General features: G+C 49.7%; 1 protein-coding gene across 6 annotated transcripts in view; it reads left to right on the top strand.

The window, feature by feature from the left end:
* Window positions 1–16274, top strand: part of CPXM2 (carboxypeptidase X, M14 family member 2) — a 156100-nt gene that overhangs the window by 112958 nt on the left and 26868 nt on the right. For 2 of the 6 annotated variants that reach the window (XM_004265736.2, XM_033420814.2), the window contains 3 exons: window positions 1220–1359; window positions 3476–3575; window positions 8430–9776. In XM_004265736.2, coding sequence (XP_004265784.1) covers window positions 1220–1359; window positions 3476–3575; window positions 8430–8683 — 494 coding nt within the window. In that variant the 3' untranslated portion in view covers window positions 8684–9776. Of the gene's footprint in view, window positions 1–1219; window positions 1360–3475; window positions 3576–8429; window positions 9777–14310; window positions 14346–15286; window positions 15875–16274 lie in introns of those variants that run through there. The other 4 variants (XM_049696772.1, XM_033420813.2, XM_033420812.2 and 1 more) reach the window with 3 other exon arrangements.

Below are 16274 nucleotides of genomic sequence, written 5' to 3'. Positions count from 1 at the left end.
TGGTCCTTTGTAACAGCAGCCCTAAGAAACTAATACAGGGACCAAGTCCTGTTGTAGCCATGTCAGGATGCACGAGACTGTCTGCATTCCAGCTGGGTGGTGAGGACATTTGCCCTTCAGTCCCCCAGCAGTGACAAGCAAGGGCTGGGCAGACATTACACACACCTGGGTTCAAACCCTGACTGTCCAGACACACGATTCTGGATACATTCCTTAATGCAGTCCTTAACCATTCTCCACCTCAATTCTCTTATTTGTAAAACTGGGCTATGCTACCTACGTCTCTGCTGGATTTGTGATGAAGACTAAATGAGCTTGGATGCAAAGCGCTAAGGACAGCTTCTGGCTTATGTAAAACACTCGGTAAATGGTGGGATGGATAGTTACGTTTATGAATTAGAATAGACAACTGCAGTTTTTATTCTACAGTTATAGAGCTGTAGCTGAGAGCGGCATGACTATTGAGCTAAATTTAATTAAACACTAAAAAGCCATACTATTAATTAATGATACCTTTCAAAAAATAAAAAACAACAAAAAGAAAACAAAAGAGAGGGACTTCCCTGGTGGCACAGTGGTTAAGAATCCACCTGCCAATGCAGGGGACATGGGTTTGAGCCCTGGTCCAGGAAGATCCCACATGCTGCGGAGCAACTAAGCCCGTGAGCCACAACTACTGAAGCCTGCATGCCGCAACTACTGGAGCCCTCACACCTGGAGCCCGTGCTCCGCAACAAGAGAAGCCACTGCAATGAGAAGCCTATGCACCGCAACGAAGAATAGCCCCTGCTCGCTGCAACCTGCGCACAGCAACAAGGACCCAACACTGCCAATAAATAAATTAATTAATTTTAAAAAAAAGAAAAAAAAATTTTTTAAAGGAAAAAGAAATGATACCTTTATCCTAAAAATACTATTAAACTGAGTTTAATAAAATGAAAATAATTTTATCTAAAAAGCATTTCAGTCCTCCTTTTGTCAAAGATGTCCTACATATGCCTGTCTTCCCCACGGACTGTTCCGGCTGCATCTTCTCTCTATCTCAACCCCCCATTCTGTCCCCCATCAGTTGCTCTAATTAATTTTTTGTGCAGAGTAGACACTTGATACCTCCTTGTTCAAATGAAGTCCTCTGAATCACATTCTTGAACATTCTTGCTGTCTCCCAGGGCCACTTTGAGCACTGTTCAGTTAAAACGTTGTCTTGTTGGCTCGGCAGGTCTCAACGATTTCAGCTACCTTCACACAAACTGCTTCGAGCTGTCCATCTATGTGGGCTGTGACAAATACCCGCATGAGAGCGAGCTGCCTGAGGAGTGGGAGAATAATCGGGAATCCTTAATCGTGTTCATGGAGCAGGTATGACGTGGGCACATGGCTGTGATGGGGTGTAGCTAGTGAACGAAGCCCTTGAGATGGCCAAAAGCCTGAGATCAAATTAGCGCTTCCTACGGTGGCCATCACCCTGGGCTAGCGACTACAGTGTCAGAAGGAACTGTTGTCTGTGAGCTCTAAGTCGATGTCATTTGCTCCCACTGGTTCGTGGTAAGTGAGACTACTTCCAGGGCTCTAGGATGCTGCTCCATGGGGAAGGGGTGTTTGTCCAGCCAGCATACTCAGGCCCCTTGTATTAGTCTGCCAGGGCTGCGTAACAAAATATGCAGGCTGGGGACCTTAAGCAACAGAAATTATGGTTCTCGAGGCTAGAAGTGCAAAATTAAAGTGTCAGCAGGTTGGTTTCATCCTGCAGCCTCTCTCCTTGGCTTGCAGACAGCCACCTCCTCACTGTGTCTGCACATGGTTTTACTCAGTGTGCATACACGCCTGGTGTCCCTGCGTGTCCAAATGTCCTCTTCTTACAAGGACACCAGTCAGATGATAAGGCCCACTCTTAGGGCTTCATCAGCTCTTTAAAGATGCTATCTCCAAATACAGTCACATTCTAAGATACTGGGGGTAAGGACTTCAACATATGGATTTGTGGGGGACACAGTTCAGCCCATAACAGCTCGGAGGCTGAGGAGTCACTGCTGCAGGTGTCGGGTGTCACCTGGGAACAGTTCCAACAAGTGCCTGCTGAGCTTCTGCTTGTAGCTGGTGAGGAAGTCCTGCCATGTATGCTGGGACCCTCGCACGCCTTCTTTTCCTCCTGCTCTCAGGGATATGCCTGTCCTGTAGCATTGAGCAAACCGGCTCTAGTTTGGTACTAAAACTAACCAAATAACGTCCATGCCCCTACAAGGAATAGACTCCCAGGAACCAGAGAAATAAAAAGAATGTGGAACTTCATATGACTACCGTGACTCACATTCATTAGGAAGTAAGATGCTGAGGCTGTATTGGGAGGTTGCCCTTCTTCCATAGGTTCTCATAGGTGAGTCGGAAGAGGCATTCAGCCAAGGGCTTGGGCTGCCAGCTTCCTGGTACCTGCACCTCCTCATGGTGGCAGAGGTTGGCACTGCGATTTAGCATCCAAGTCTGATCCATGAGGATCCTGAGAGGGTCAGTGCAGCCCACAGCCCACAGCCCACTTTCCTTGCACAGTAGGGTGTGAACCTGTTCTGCCGTCCTGGGAAGCCATGAGCACACTCTCCATCCCCACTCTGGAATTTTGTAAGGGAAGGCTCATTTTTCATTTCATATATGAACAAAGAGAGAAAAGGCCTTAGTCATTCTAACGTGATGATCCCAGTTTAGCCAAAGAGCCTCCTATGGGTAAAATGCCCAGGCATAGCAATATGTATAAAGAATGTCACTGGAAATGATGGTATGTCATCTTGGATCTTCGGATGGGGGAACCTGAGGCACGAGGCTCAAGAGTTGGTGTGTGTCACGTGACACAGCTCATCAGTGGAAGGGCCCTGCGGATGAACTGTACTTTACAGGGATGCTTTTGAGTCTTTTCTCTCCTCTTTGACTCTTTTTTTTTTTTGCGGTACGCGGGCCTCTCTCTGTTGTGGCCTCTCCCATTGCAGAGCACAGGCTCTGGACACACAGGTTCAGCGGCCATGGCTCACGGGCTCAGCCGCTCCGCGGCATGTGGGATCTTCCCGGACCGGAGCACGAACCCGTGTCCCCTGCATCGGCAGGCGGACTCTCAACCGCTGCGCCACCAGGGAAGCCCCTCTTTGACTCTTAAAGTCTATGTGTTAAGTCTGTAGAGTCCAGGAAAGTCAAAATAAATGTGCCTATAAAAATTAAATTCCATTTTTACTGGATGTGTCTTTTATGAACCATCTCAGATCCTAATATTTTCTAAACCTCTGGAATATTTTAACTCCAGTGGAATACTTTCCAGTAGATGGACCCAAAAGGAATACAGAAATTTACACACCAAATCCATGCCGAGCCGGGGAGCTTTTGAGCCAGACGTAGCTTTGTGGGGGGCTCTTGGCGGCACTGGGCTAGGTTTCTGGCCCTCTTGGCCGTGCCGGTTGATCGGTGAGCTCATCTGCTTCTCCTGTTTGTCGAGCAGGTTCATCGGGGCATCAAAGGCCTGGTGAGGGATTTGCACGGAAAAGGAATTCCAAATGCTGTTATCTCCGTAGAGGGCGTTAACCATGACATCCGAACAGGTAACTACAAGTAATGTGTGTGAACTGTTTCTCAAGAGGAAATATCCATTTTCTTGAAGTGTTTTACTTGAGTTAAAACCACAAGTTGAGGCCCAGAAACTTCTTCCTCTGACCTGGCTTATTGTCTCTTTTCTCCAACTTTCCATGGAGCCCCTGGAAAGCAAGGTGTTCAGCCTCTGCTTTCTGGCTTCTCTCTGTCCCTTATTCAGGTGAAAACCAGAGGCTCAGAGAGGTTGAAGGACCCACTGAAGGTCCAGGAGGCAGGTGGGGCTTGGGTTCAGGCGTTGGAGCAGCTGCGTGCTGTTTCCCTTCTTGCTCCAGAGCTGCAGCGCTGGCTGGAAGCAGCCCGCAGACACCGAGCATCTGCACAAGGGCTGCCTTATTCTTGGCCGATTATGATACGAAAACAAGCCCAGGCTTACCCTCGTGCCCCAGGACTCTCGTCACCTGGAATGGCACTTGGCGTGTCCAGGGGGAAGTGAGAAATGGCCAGTTTGACTGATGGCTGATGTTTGCAGTACGATGCAGGGACAGATGCACGTGGAACAGAATCGGTTGGATGCTTAAGTCAGATTGTCAGCGAGCGTTCTGTTGGAGATGGTGTGCCCATAGGCATGTTTAAACCTGCACGCAGAGGTTTTCCTACATGGTGGGGTGGGGGCGACGTTGGGGAGCGCTGCATCAGATACTGCTTTGCTGTCAGCTGCGGTGAGCAGGGCACTGGGTCCTGCATTGGTTTCCAGTGGTTGCCATGACAAATGACCACAGACTGTGCGGCTTAAAGAAACAGAAATTTATTCCCTCACGGTTATAGAGGCCGGGAGTCTGAAATCAAGGTGTCAGCAGGGCCGTGCTCCCCCTGGAGCCCCTGGGAGGTTCCCTCTTGGCTTTTCCGGCTCCTGGTGGCTTCAGGCATTCCTGAGCTTCCTCGGCTGCCTCACTCCAGTCTCTGCCTCCGTTTCCTCCTGGCGCCTGCTCTTCTGTCTCTTATGAGGACACTTGTCATTGGATTTAGGACCCATCCACATAATCCAGGATGATCTTGAGATCCTTGATTACATCTGCAAAGACCCTTTTCCCAAATAGGGTCAATTCGTAGGTCCTGGGTAGTAGGATGTGGGCCACTGGAGAGTGTGGGGGGCAGGGCATCATTCAACCCAGGGCAGGTCCCGCCCAGGTGTAGCAAACAGGGTCATCATCAGCAAGAGGAAGGAAACCGTGATTTCCATAAAAGAGATCTCTTCAGCCTGCAGACACACTTGAACTGGGAGAAACAACACTTGACACTAACTTGGCCTGACCTGCGCCCGGGGATCTAAGAGCTTCCTTGTGCCGGGGTGGCCAGCCGCACTGGATGTTATGTGGCGTTTCCCAGATGCACAGAGAGAGGCTGAGCTGGGATTGAGGCAAGAGCTTGAGACTCTCAACGTGGTCCCCCTTGCCTTGCCCCACGCTGTTCCCCCTGAACAAGAGAAGGGCCGCTTTCTCCGCTGGCTGGTCACATGCATGAAGACACCCTGTCCTCCCCCAAGTGGTCCCTTTTGACCTGTGAGGAAGCAGAGGCTCTAGGACATTAGGATGGGGGTGGGGCTGAGATTCACACCTGGCCCAGGTGTTCTTCAATACCAGGCTACCTGCTCACGTGCCTAGCAGAGAAGGACAATTATTCTGTAAATGGGTGAAATGCCACAAAACAGTAGACTGTGGTGTGATGCCCTGAATCGCCTTCTTTCAAGGTAGTTGCCTGTTTCTTCATGCAGCCATATTTCCTGAGCGTCCACTTGTCCTCCAGGGTCTTATAGCCACTGACCACAAGGCTGCACACTGGGTAGCATGGCATTTGGTACATAGTTGCCCCACATAGGCAGGCATACACTGATCCATTCACTCATTCACTTATTCACTTATTCATTCATTAATTCAACAAATGCAGATTGTAAGCTTGTCACGGGCCAGACCTGCAAGGTGCAGGTGATCACTGTGGATGGAAGGGGCTATTTGATCTGGTTCTGCGTAGGCCTTGTATTTTAAACATTATTAATGAGTGCCTGTAAAAGAGCCTGAAACATTCCTTGGACTGTTAGTCTTTTGTAGGCAATGTGAGAAAATAAGAGTTTTAAACAGAGTGGGAGATAAAATGTCCCCAGGGGCCCACAAGCCAGCAGAGAGAGCTTTGCCTAATGGGCTCGGAATTTCAAAGCCCTTGTAATCAGGGAGACAGTTTTGATGAGCTAATGGAAAATGCAGCTCCATCTCCCTTCGTTCCCCACAAAATAATCTCCCAGCATGTTCGCATCACAGAGGAATCCCGTGTGTCACGGATGGTTCTTTATTGCGTTGCTTTCGGGGTCCGTCGTTGCTCCACATAAGCTCTGAATTTGCCTTGATTTCTGTCTGAGGCTTATGTGATCTGACAAGTTTTATTCCAGGAGGGATTTTGCATAAAATAAACAGGGATATTAAGTGGAATTCCACAGGGAGAGAAGCTAGTAAGGATGCTTTCTAAATGCATGTAAATATGTTGGCCCAAAACCTGGCTCAGAATGCCACGTGACTGACCTTTGTTTGGGAACGCTAACCCGACCTGCTAATGAATGGCCATTCGTTAGGGCCCGGGTTGTTCCTTCCGTCCACCGATGCTGGGTGATGCCAGCTGGGTGCCAACCTCCCTCTGCAGCTCCACAGAGCACTCACTCCCGAAACACACCCCGGACAGGGCCCCGAGATGTGAAAAGAAGGAGGCCAGCACAGCAAAGGTGGGCAGATTGGGGAGAGGATGAGGAGAGAGCCTTCTGCTATTTTGGGGAGAAAAAGAATTACAAAGCCGTCTTATAAATTTGAATCAGTAGAGCTGACAAGCACGTGTTAATTATGGATTTCTTTCACTCCTGGCTTCCTGAACATCTCCCTTGGTGAGAACCTGGGCTGCCCCTTCCCTGGGGGTGTTTCAGACTGACATCAGTGTGTTCTCGAGGTGGGCACTCCCACCGAAAGGTCTCTCCTCCAGCGGCCTCTATCAAGTTAGTTGGCGGGTGGCCGGTTCTTGGCCTTAACGAATCCACTCCGGTGTTGGTGGGGAGAAAGTGCCTACAGTGGCTGAGGCTAATATGTACAACTTCTCACCTTAATAGCACATTTGTATTCATGTCTGTTTGTCTTCATCCCACTTAATCCAGCTGGCATTCATCAAGGACACATGACTGAAACACACAGTTCAGTGGCAAAGAATAAGGCACAGGTCTTACGGAGCCCACAGCTTAACACGGGGCCAAGACGGGACAGGGAGGTCTGGGGGGTGCAGGGGCGGCTCTGGCAGGTGTGCCTGGGAGCTGGGAGCCCGGAGAGACGTCTCAGCGCGTGCCTGCCCAGGAGGCTCCGGCCGTCTGATAGCAAGACAAAGACGGCTGGGCGTGCCTCTCGGCTTCTGAAAAGCCACCGAGTGGCATTTTATTCAGTTGAGAACCTTGCATTTTCACTGCAGGAAGACACAGGGTGCAGTGCTGAGAAAGTCAGGGAGCCGTCTGCCTGCATTGCGTGCCTGGGACGCTCACATTGAGGCCTGTTTACCAGGTAGTAGACTGTGCAAACGTGTGGCGAACCACTGCCTGCGTATTTCATTTTTCATGACATCTTGTGCTCTCGTGAGCTCACCACGTTGCATGGGGTGTCTCAGATGCATAAAGATTGTGATGTGAATTTAAACATGGTGCTTCGGAGCGTTATATGCGTGTATGTGGGAGATAAATATTCTCACACAGAGTTCTCTTCCATTCTTTAGGGGACATCAGGGTTCATTCACATGAGTAAAACTTTCCCGGGCCTATGTAGCACTTCACCAAATGCAGCCTTTTCTCTTTAGACCGGGCAGGACAGATCATCATAAGAGAGAAAACAAACCTGGCCTGGGAAGACCAGCTAATCACTAGCTGTGTGACCTTGTGCAGCACGTGACACTTCCCTGGGCATCCAATTACTCATGTAGAAAAGGGGATCATTATACAACCTACATCAGAACTTGGCTTGGAGGGTTCAGTGGATTGGTGCCTGCGTCGTCCTTCCATGTGCTACGTGGGAGTTGATGTCTCCTTTTCTGTCTCGAAGCCTCTTTAATGGCAGGGGTCCAAGTGATCTCAGCAGGCGTAGGCCCCCTGGGGAGGAGTGGCCTTGGCCTAGCACCCCACTTTATGCAACAAGGATCTAGCGTTGAGTTAAGGATGGACCCGGGTCCAGTTAGGTGCCTGTTGGGTGCCTGACCAATGGTGTAACCGGGGCAGGGGGAGGGGCAGGGGACTCTGCCTGCAACGTCCGCGTGTACCTGCTCCATTGCTTCATAGAGGACCATGGAATGAGGTGTGGACCTTGGGGCCTCCCCCCAGGTCGTTTGTAGCCCTTTCCTTCTCTTTTTCAGACGTGAAGAGCCCCACCCCTATACTACTATTCTGTATTTATAGCCGTGCTAAGGGAAGCCAGGAAGCCACGCACAGATGGCTTTTCAAGATGGCATTCTGTGGCGAGGGCATACCATTCAGACATTCAAGTTCATAATGAATGGTGTGTATTGTCACAGAGAAAGGAATGTTAGCGATTGTTTCTCCATCTCTGCTCATGCGTATTAACACTGCGGGGAGCCTACACCCCAGTCCCCTTCCTGTTAAAACCATTAAGGTGGTTTCCAAAAAGGAAAACATCTTGGCTTCCAAAATGCATCAAGAATTTGCATCTGCTGGGGCTCAAATTCCACACTGCTTGCCCGTGAGCCTCTCTCTGGCCAGGAGGCTGGTCTTGGAATAACAGAGCTGGTGATATCGCTGCTAGAAAAGAGCTGCTCTGAATTCCCCTGCTTTCTTTTCACAGCCAGTGATGGGGATTACTGGCGCCTTCTGAACCCCGGAGAGTACATGGTCACGGCCAAGGCAGAAGGTTTCACCTCGTCCACCAAGAACTGCATAGTCGGCTATGACATGGGGGCCACACAGTGCGACTTCACACTCAGCAAAACCAACCTGGCCAGGATCAGAGAGATCATGGAGAAGTTCGGGAAGCAGCCCGTCAGCCTGCCAGCCAGGCGGCTGAAGCTGCGGGGGCGGAAAAGACGACAGCGCGGGTGACCTCCCAACTCTTGAGTCATGTCCTGGACCCCTGCAAATTAAACCACCCTGGTTGTAGCGCCATAGAGGACTCACTCCTCATTGTTTTCTCTGTAATTCAAGAAGGCCTGGGAGTATGTGTACGTTGCAAGGCTGGTCCTGAGGGGAGGCTTAGGATAGTTTCTTTGTTCCCATTTATCCAAATAACTTGGGCAGGGCAGCAGAGGAGGGCTGGTGGGAGGATTCAGCAAGTCATCCTGGGAGTCTGAGAGGGAGAGAGGAGCTTGCCTGTTGAGGGCCTCCTGGCTGTACAGGAAGGGAATCTGGTGCTTTTCTTGTTTGCGCGACAGCAAGAGTTCCCCATGCCTTTGCAATTTGCATGGCTAGAATGGCAGCATTCCCAGGGCTCTGCTGTCCCAAATGTTACCATTCGAGATGCTCACGGGCGTTCTAAGAGAATCTACCCTCTCTGGCCCCAGGACATCCCACGCTGCTGCAGGTAAACCCTGCACTCTGTTGACAATAGAGACATTACTAAGTGAGCATCAGTCGGCCTCTTGAATCAGTTTGTTTTCCCTTTCAACAAAGGATCACGCACAGAAGGGGAGAGAAAGGCTGAAATAATTCAAGAGTGAGTGTGGGCAGCAGACGTGCTTTGGGGCTCCTGGCGTGCAGTGGGGTCCACAGAGAACCCCCCAAACTTCCCGCTGCTGCAGTAGCTCTGGGGGCTCCCTGGGTGGGGAGAGCAGGAGGTGCCCACCTCCCTAAGGAACCAGAGCAATTAGCCTGGCTCTCCTCTTTGACCTGCTAGGACTTGAAAAGAGCTGGAAGGAGGCTGACTGGCAGCCCTCTCTGTTCAATATAGTCGTCCTTTCCCGGAAACGAGCACTCCGAAGCCGGCCGCCATCACTCCGGGAGTTATTTTTGGCGTGTGAGATGCCAGACCATGCAGATTAGACCGAGTTTGATGAAAAGCTCTTAGAATTGTGTGTGAGCTTCGGTGTGAGAGGGGTTATTGAATTGCCGTGCAAGAAAACAGTTCTTCTCACTTTGTATTAATGTTGCTGCCTCACTGACCTGGGAAGAATAGAAAAATAAAGAAAGCAAACGGTGAGCTCCTTCTCGTGTGTGGTTTTCCTGGGTAGACTCGCAGCCACCCAAACACCACGTCCCACCCCCTGTCTCTGCGGTGCGTCACCCTAGAGAAGGTCGGTCAGTCACCCTGGAGAAGGGCAGTCACCCTGGAGAAGGCGCCTGCTTGGGGAGGGGCATCCTGCACCCCCGTCAAGCTCCGTAGTGATGCTGCCAGCGTTGTGTTCCCTACCTCCTTCCCCAGGGGGGCCTGTGGTGGGGTGAAGTCATCCTGACACTTGGGACCCACTAGTAATTCCTGGGTCTGCCAGTGAGCATCTTTCCAGAAAAGATCCTCATGTCACTTGTTGACAGTCTACACTAGAGATCAGCAAACTTTTCGTATAAAGGATCAGATTGTAAGTATTTTAGGCTTTACAGGCTGTAAAGACTCTGTCACCAGTGCTCAACTCTGCTCTTGCAGCACAAAAGCAGACCTACACCATACATAAGTGAATGGGCATGGCTGTGTTCCAGTAAGACTTTATTAGAACACGTGGCAGGGAATCCCCTGGTGGTCCAGTGGTTAGGACTCCGCGCTTTCACTGCTGGGGCCCGCTTGGGGAACTAAGATCCCACAAGTCAGTCAGCTCGGCCAAAGACAAAAACAAAAACACATGGCAGCTGGATTTGGGCCCCAGGCTGGGGCATAGTTAGCTGACCCCTGCTATAAACCAGCAGTGCCCAGTAGAACTTTCTGCAGTGATGGAGATGTTCCATTCTGTGTATCTAACACGGTAGCCACTCGCCACAAGTGGCCACTGAGCCACTTGAAATGTGTCTTATGCAACTTGGGAAAAGCATTTCTAGTTACATAATTTTAATTAATATAAATTTAACGTTCAGTAGTCATATAGCTATTCGCCATATAGCTCTCCATAAAGCCCTTGAAATGATCAGTCAGCCCTGCAGTTCAGAGCAGTTAACCATTCCAACTGCATCAGCAAACGGTAGATCGTCAGTTCCAGCCACGTCCTACTGGGAGGCCAGGTCCCCACACTTGGTACCAAGGTGATTGTCTCATTGCCACCGTCTAGCAATGGGGCTGTGGCCCTTGTAGCCCTTGGGGCTGCAGTATGCCATCTGCCGCGTTCAGCAGTTCTTGGTCCTCTGCAAGGCCTGTCTTCAGACTTAGCCCATTAACAGGTGTCTCGGACTTGCAGGATGGAGCTGTGGCTTCCAGACCTGGCACCACCCTTTGGCGTGTGGTCTCGGCCAGACAGCCTCTCTGGTCTCTTATCTGCTCCTGCTAAGTAAGCCCGTGGGCTCGATGGACTGTCGGGGCCTGTCTGGCTGTGGCGTCCCCTGATTTCTGGTGGAGAATTGACCTTCCAGATCCCTAAGGCTCTGTTCTGTTGGAGCCGCTCCTCTACGCAGCCCCGTCGGTGGGCTCCCCGTTGGCTCCATAATAATTCAGCGGCTCCTCCCAGCTGGGCCTTCAAGCCCAGGCTGTCTTCCTTCACCTTCTTCTTTCCGAAGAAGAAGGGCTGCTCTGCAACCGGACTTCTCCCCTGCTTCTCAGCCAGAATTACCCCTCCCGGATCTTGCCTAGGGGCGGCCTTGGGCCTCTGCATCTCCTGTGTCTCCCCACAGCTGAAGACCTTCCTGCTCCTCTCAAGGCCTTTCTCAAATGCCACCTCCTGCGGGAAGCCTTCTTCCGTCTCACAACATGGTTGCATTAGGACAGACCCGCAGGGCCCTTGGGGCCTCTCAGGGCCACCGCTCTCCATCCCTTTCCACTAGGGGTCATCTTACCTCTGGTTCTCCCCGCTGCTGTTGTCCCAGAATCTCCCCAAGGGCAAGAACAACGTCGTCCCCCTCTGTCTCTGCCCCACAAGTCTGGCTCGGCTTCTTCCTCCCAGCGGGTGTTCAGTAAATACACGTGGAACTGAACTAGCCTTGTGTATGTGCTGCGTTGTTTATAAGAGTCCCTTATAAGTTAAGAAAATGCGACTTCAGAAATTAAAACTTCATAACTTGGATTTATTTAGTGTATTTTTACTTCTTCGAGAGTCTTCACTTTTTTTTTTTTTTTTTTTTTTTTTGCGGTACACGGGCCTCTCCCGTTGCGGAGCACAGGCTCCGGACGCGCAGGCTCAGCAGCCATGGCTCACGGGCCCAGCCGCTCCGCGGCATGTGGGATCTTCCCAGACCGGGGCATGAACCCGCGTCCCCTGCATCGGCAGGCGGACTCTCAACCACTGCGCCACCAGGGAAGCCCGAGAGTCTTCACTTTTATAAGTAAGTCTAATACTTGACTGCGTAGAAGCGTGTCTGAAAGCTTTATAGAAGGTTGTGCGTTCCATCTGGATGTCTTTCTTTAGGGTAAAATCAACACAAAACTTCTGCTTCTGGCAGAGAATCCTCTATTTATCCTGATTCTCCCACTCGGGGCCCAGGTGGCCACTGCAGCATTGCTCTTTTTAATGCCATCTGTGTTTTTGGTTAAAAGGCATTTAAGGAGCTGCTCAAATCAGGGTCCTTCAGGGATCAGAGCTCAGTTTTGATGACTTTAACAGGAAACCCCAAGATTTATCCAGCCTTTGTGTAACAAAGATATTAAGAACAACTTTAAAACTACAATGTGGTTTTTTTTTGAATTTTATTTTATTTTTTTTATACTGCAGGTTCTTATTAGTCATCAATTCTATACACATCAGTGTATACATGTCAATCCCAATGTCCCAATTCATCACACACCCCCCAGACCCCCATGGCTTTCCCCCCTTGGTGTCCATACATTTGTCCTCTGCATCTGTGTCTCTATTTCTGCCCTGCAAACCGGTTCATCTGTACCATTTTTCTAGGTTCCACACACATGCGTTAATGTACGGTATTTGTTTTTCTCTTTCTGACTTACTTCACTCTGTATGACAGTCTCTAGATCCATCCATGTCTCTACAAATGACCCAATTTTGTTCCTTTTTATTACAATGTGTTGTTAATGTCTAAATCATGATGTAGTATAAAGGATGTTGTATTTACTTGGTATTTGGGTGGCTGGACTGGAAAAGTATCACAGGTTTGCTGGTTCAGAATTGGCCCTGGCGATCGCCACCCTGCCTGGAGAAGCTCAAATTCCCATGCCACTTCGTGTTGGTATCCCCATACCCAGCTCCAAGTTCCCAGTCAAGACATAAGGAGTCCAGAAAAAATTAGAAAAATGAAATCAGAGAGCTGGAGCCCATGGGATAGTGTCTTCCAGTGCCTTCTGGTATGTACCGAGGAGAATGACATGTCTTTAGAGCTGAGGGCACCTCAAGGTCAATGTGTCCAAGGATGGAAACCAAGTTTCCTCTTGCAGGCCAATTCTGATCTATCGGTAGTAGTTGCTTGGAGCCCTGTGTTAAGAAAGATTCTGAGGCAAAGTCCTGGCTCAGTGGGAAAGAATGCTGCAGTTGATTAGCTGTGTCTGCTATGGGTATGGAAAGGGGTGACAGCAGTGATTCCTTATGTTTCCATCCCTTGAACTAGCCCAATCCTCCTGAGTTTAGAGATGGAAAAACCAAGGCCTATGGAGAGGCACAAAGTATCCAAAGTTGTGTCTCAGCCCATGGCAGAGGCAGGACTCTCAGAGCAATGCTCTTTCCACTGCCCTCCTGAAACACTGTAATTGGGTCCTGGAGCAGCCCTACGGTCTGTGCCTCTTGGCCTGACTTTCTTAGGAGCAAAGAAGGTGATGGAAGCCTTGGGAGTCGGGGTGCATTTGGGAAATCAGAGGACGAAAGATGGTAACCCTTATTTGATCAGCTTGTCTGAGGGAACTGTCAGTGAGGAACTGATGGAATGTGCAATAAAGCCCCGAAGAAGCTATTGGGCCTGATTCTGGACGCCTTTTTGCCATCGTAGTTCTCTGTCCACTTCAGACGACTGAACAGATGGGTGCCGCCCTGACTCCTGGCCCCATTTGGATTTTCAGTGAACGATGCTCATCACAGGTGCAGCTCCGTGTCCTTCACAGCCTGGTCAGCTTTCTGAGTTCAGCATCACGCTGGGGTTTCTTGTTACCTAATCTAGCGTAAGAGCAAACCTGACGGAGGAACGGGGACAATGGCTCCACTCATGCTCATTAGTGCCTCGTTAGTGGACTGTGTCTACATCTGGTCCATTTGTCAGCATCCGTGGGAGGACCTCTTTCTGGAGCCCCCTTCAAGCCTCTCTCACTCACCTCTGGCTCATTTTAGAGCAAAGTATTTAGGAACCTGGTCCTTGGAGCCGGGAGATCTGGGTTGTAGTGCCAGCCCTGCCTCTTAGTCCCTGCACAGCCTTGGGTAAATTATATAACCTCTGTGACTCAGTCTTCTCATCTGTAGAATGGGAATACAAGTAAGTCCCCCACATACAAACCTTCAGGTTTCGAACTTCCAAAGATGCGAACACGCATTCGCATGTCCAGTCACAGAAGTTCAAGTGTCTGGCGTATGCTCTCATGTGCATGCATCCTCTACAAGTGGTTGTGCTTTTGTGTACTTTACTGTACTGTATAGAGTACAGTCATACAGTATCTTTATTTCCAGCTAGATCTGCAAGAGGATGACTTCATTGAACTCCTTGCTTTGCAACATGAGGAGCTGATGGAATTGGAGGCCCAGAGAAAGGATGGAGAGAGACAAGAGGAAGAAGTAACTGAAGAACCGAAGAGGTTCACGATACAGGAAATGGCAGGGGATTTTCTTTATTTGAGGAGGCACTGTTAGTTTTTGAGGCACAGGACCTGAACGTAGAACAGTACACGAAGGTTACAGCAGCCATTCAGAATGCAATCCGGTGCTACCATGTCATCTATGACGAGAAAAAAGAGCTACTACCCAGACATCACTGGATCGTTTTTTCAAGAGGGTAGATAGAATTGAATCCAGCAAGGAACCGGAACCTCTGCCATCAACGTCAGGTGTGAGTGACATTGCAGCTTGCCCTCCGTCTCCTATTGCTGACGACCCTTCAGCTCTACCATCTCCCACCGCCTGTCCCTCCTCCACGGAGTAACTCTACTTGTCTGTTCACTCGATGCCAGACCCTGTACGCCAGCTGTTGTACTATACTACTGTCCTTTTCAAGATACTGTACTGTAAGATTAAAAATGTTGTCTTTATTTTTTATGGGTTTTTTAAATGTATTATTTGTGTGAAAAGTATCATAAACCTATTACAGTACAGTACTATATAGCCGATTGTGTTAGTTGGGTACCTAGGCTAACTTTGTTGGACTTACGAACAAATTGGACTTACGAACGCGCTCCTCGGAATAGAACTCGTTCGTATGTAGGGGACTTCTGTAGTAACAGGACCTACCTCACATGTTTTTCGTGAGGATCCACGCTGGGGGACATTTAGGCTGGTACCCGGCACACTGCAAGCACTAAGAGGCAGAGAAGAAGCAGCTAAATATGCTTCTTCAGGCACTATGTTCCCAGCAACGTGCTATATAACTTTTAATCCTCACGGTTGCTGATATCGTTAGAGGTAAATATCATTATTTCCATTTTTCAAATAGGAAACCGAGGCTTGGAGCATGCATCAATACATGGAGCCTGACCATCTACTTTGATGGTTTTAGGTTAATTACTACGAGGGAAGCGACCATCTTGATCTACACCCTAATTTGCTCTGGAAACCTGCCTCAGCGGAGTGGGTGAGGGAAGTAAGAGCTGAGCTGGGGAGACAAACAACCTCGGAGCTACAGCAGTAGATCTCCGGGCTGTGAAGAATACCTATGGCTTTTAATGAATTTTCACTGAAAGTCACGGCTTCCTGTGTGACTCTCCCTCGCCCCTCATTCCCTCTAGACATGCGCTCTAGCTGTCAGCCTCCCCAGATGGGCCAAGGGGACACAGCAAAGGCCATTGTCCTCTGGGTGTTGTCCCCATCAGCCCTAGGAAGTGCAGAGACTCCAGAACCTCAGGCTCTGGTTCTGTGCCCTCGGCAGATTCAATCGGAACACACTGCACAGGGCCAGGGGGATTCTTCAGGGCAAGGAGAAGAGGGGGACCTTCGAACGCCGTGGAGAAATTTTCCCTGGTACCCCCAGATCTGCGGACGAAGGAAAGAGCCCATGGGTCACTGCATCTCCTGGGTGGAGTGGGGAGCAGTGGGATAGAGAGGGAGGGGGTGGAGCTTTGGGGGACGGGCTTAAGTGTGATCCCTGCTCTTACCATCTGAGTGGTGTTGAACAACTTGCCTTATCTCTCTGAAATCTCACATCTCTAAAATGGGTTTAGTAGTCCCTGCCTCTTAGAGTTGTTGTGGAGATTCAGTCATGGTTAATGTGTTTAAAATGTTTGGAACCTTCAGCAACAAAAAGATCTAGAAACAAAAGGGGACTATTTTTAGAGAAAAGTGCAGCCACTTTAGAAAACAGTCTGGCAGGATTCTTAAAATGTTAAACATGGAGTTACCATATGATCCAGCATTCTACGCCTAGGTGCATACTCAAGAGAGATGAAAATATGTCACGTGATCTAGCCATACAGTGGAATGTTATT

The sequence above is a fragment of the Orcinus orca genome, chromosome 14, assembly GCF_937001465.1.
Source record: "Orcinus orca chromosome 14, mOrcOrc1.1, whole genome shotgun sequence".
NCBI lineage: Eukaryota > Metazoa > Chordata > Mammalia > Artiodactyla > Delphinidae > Orcinus > Orcinus orca.
This window is presented reverse-complemented; position numbering and strand designations above follow the sequence as displayed.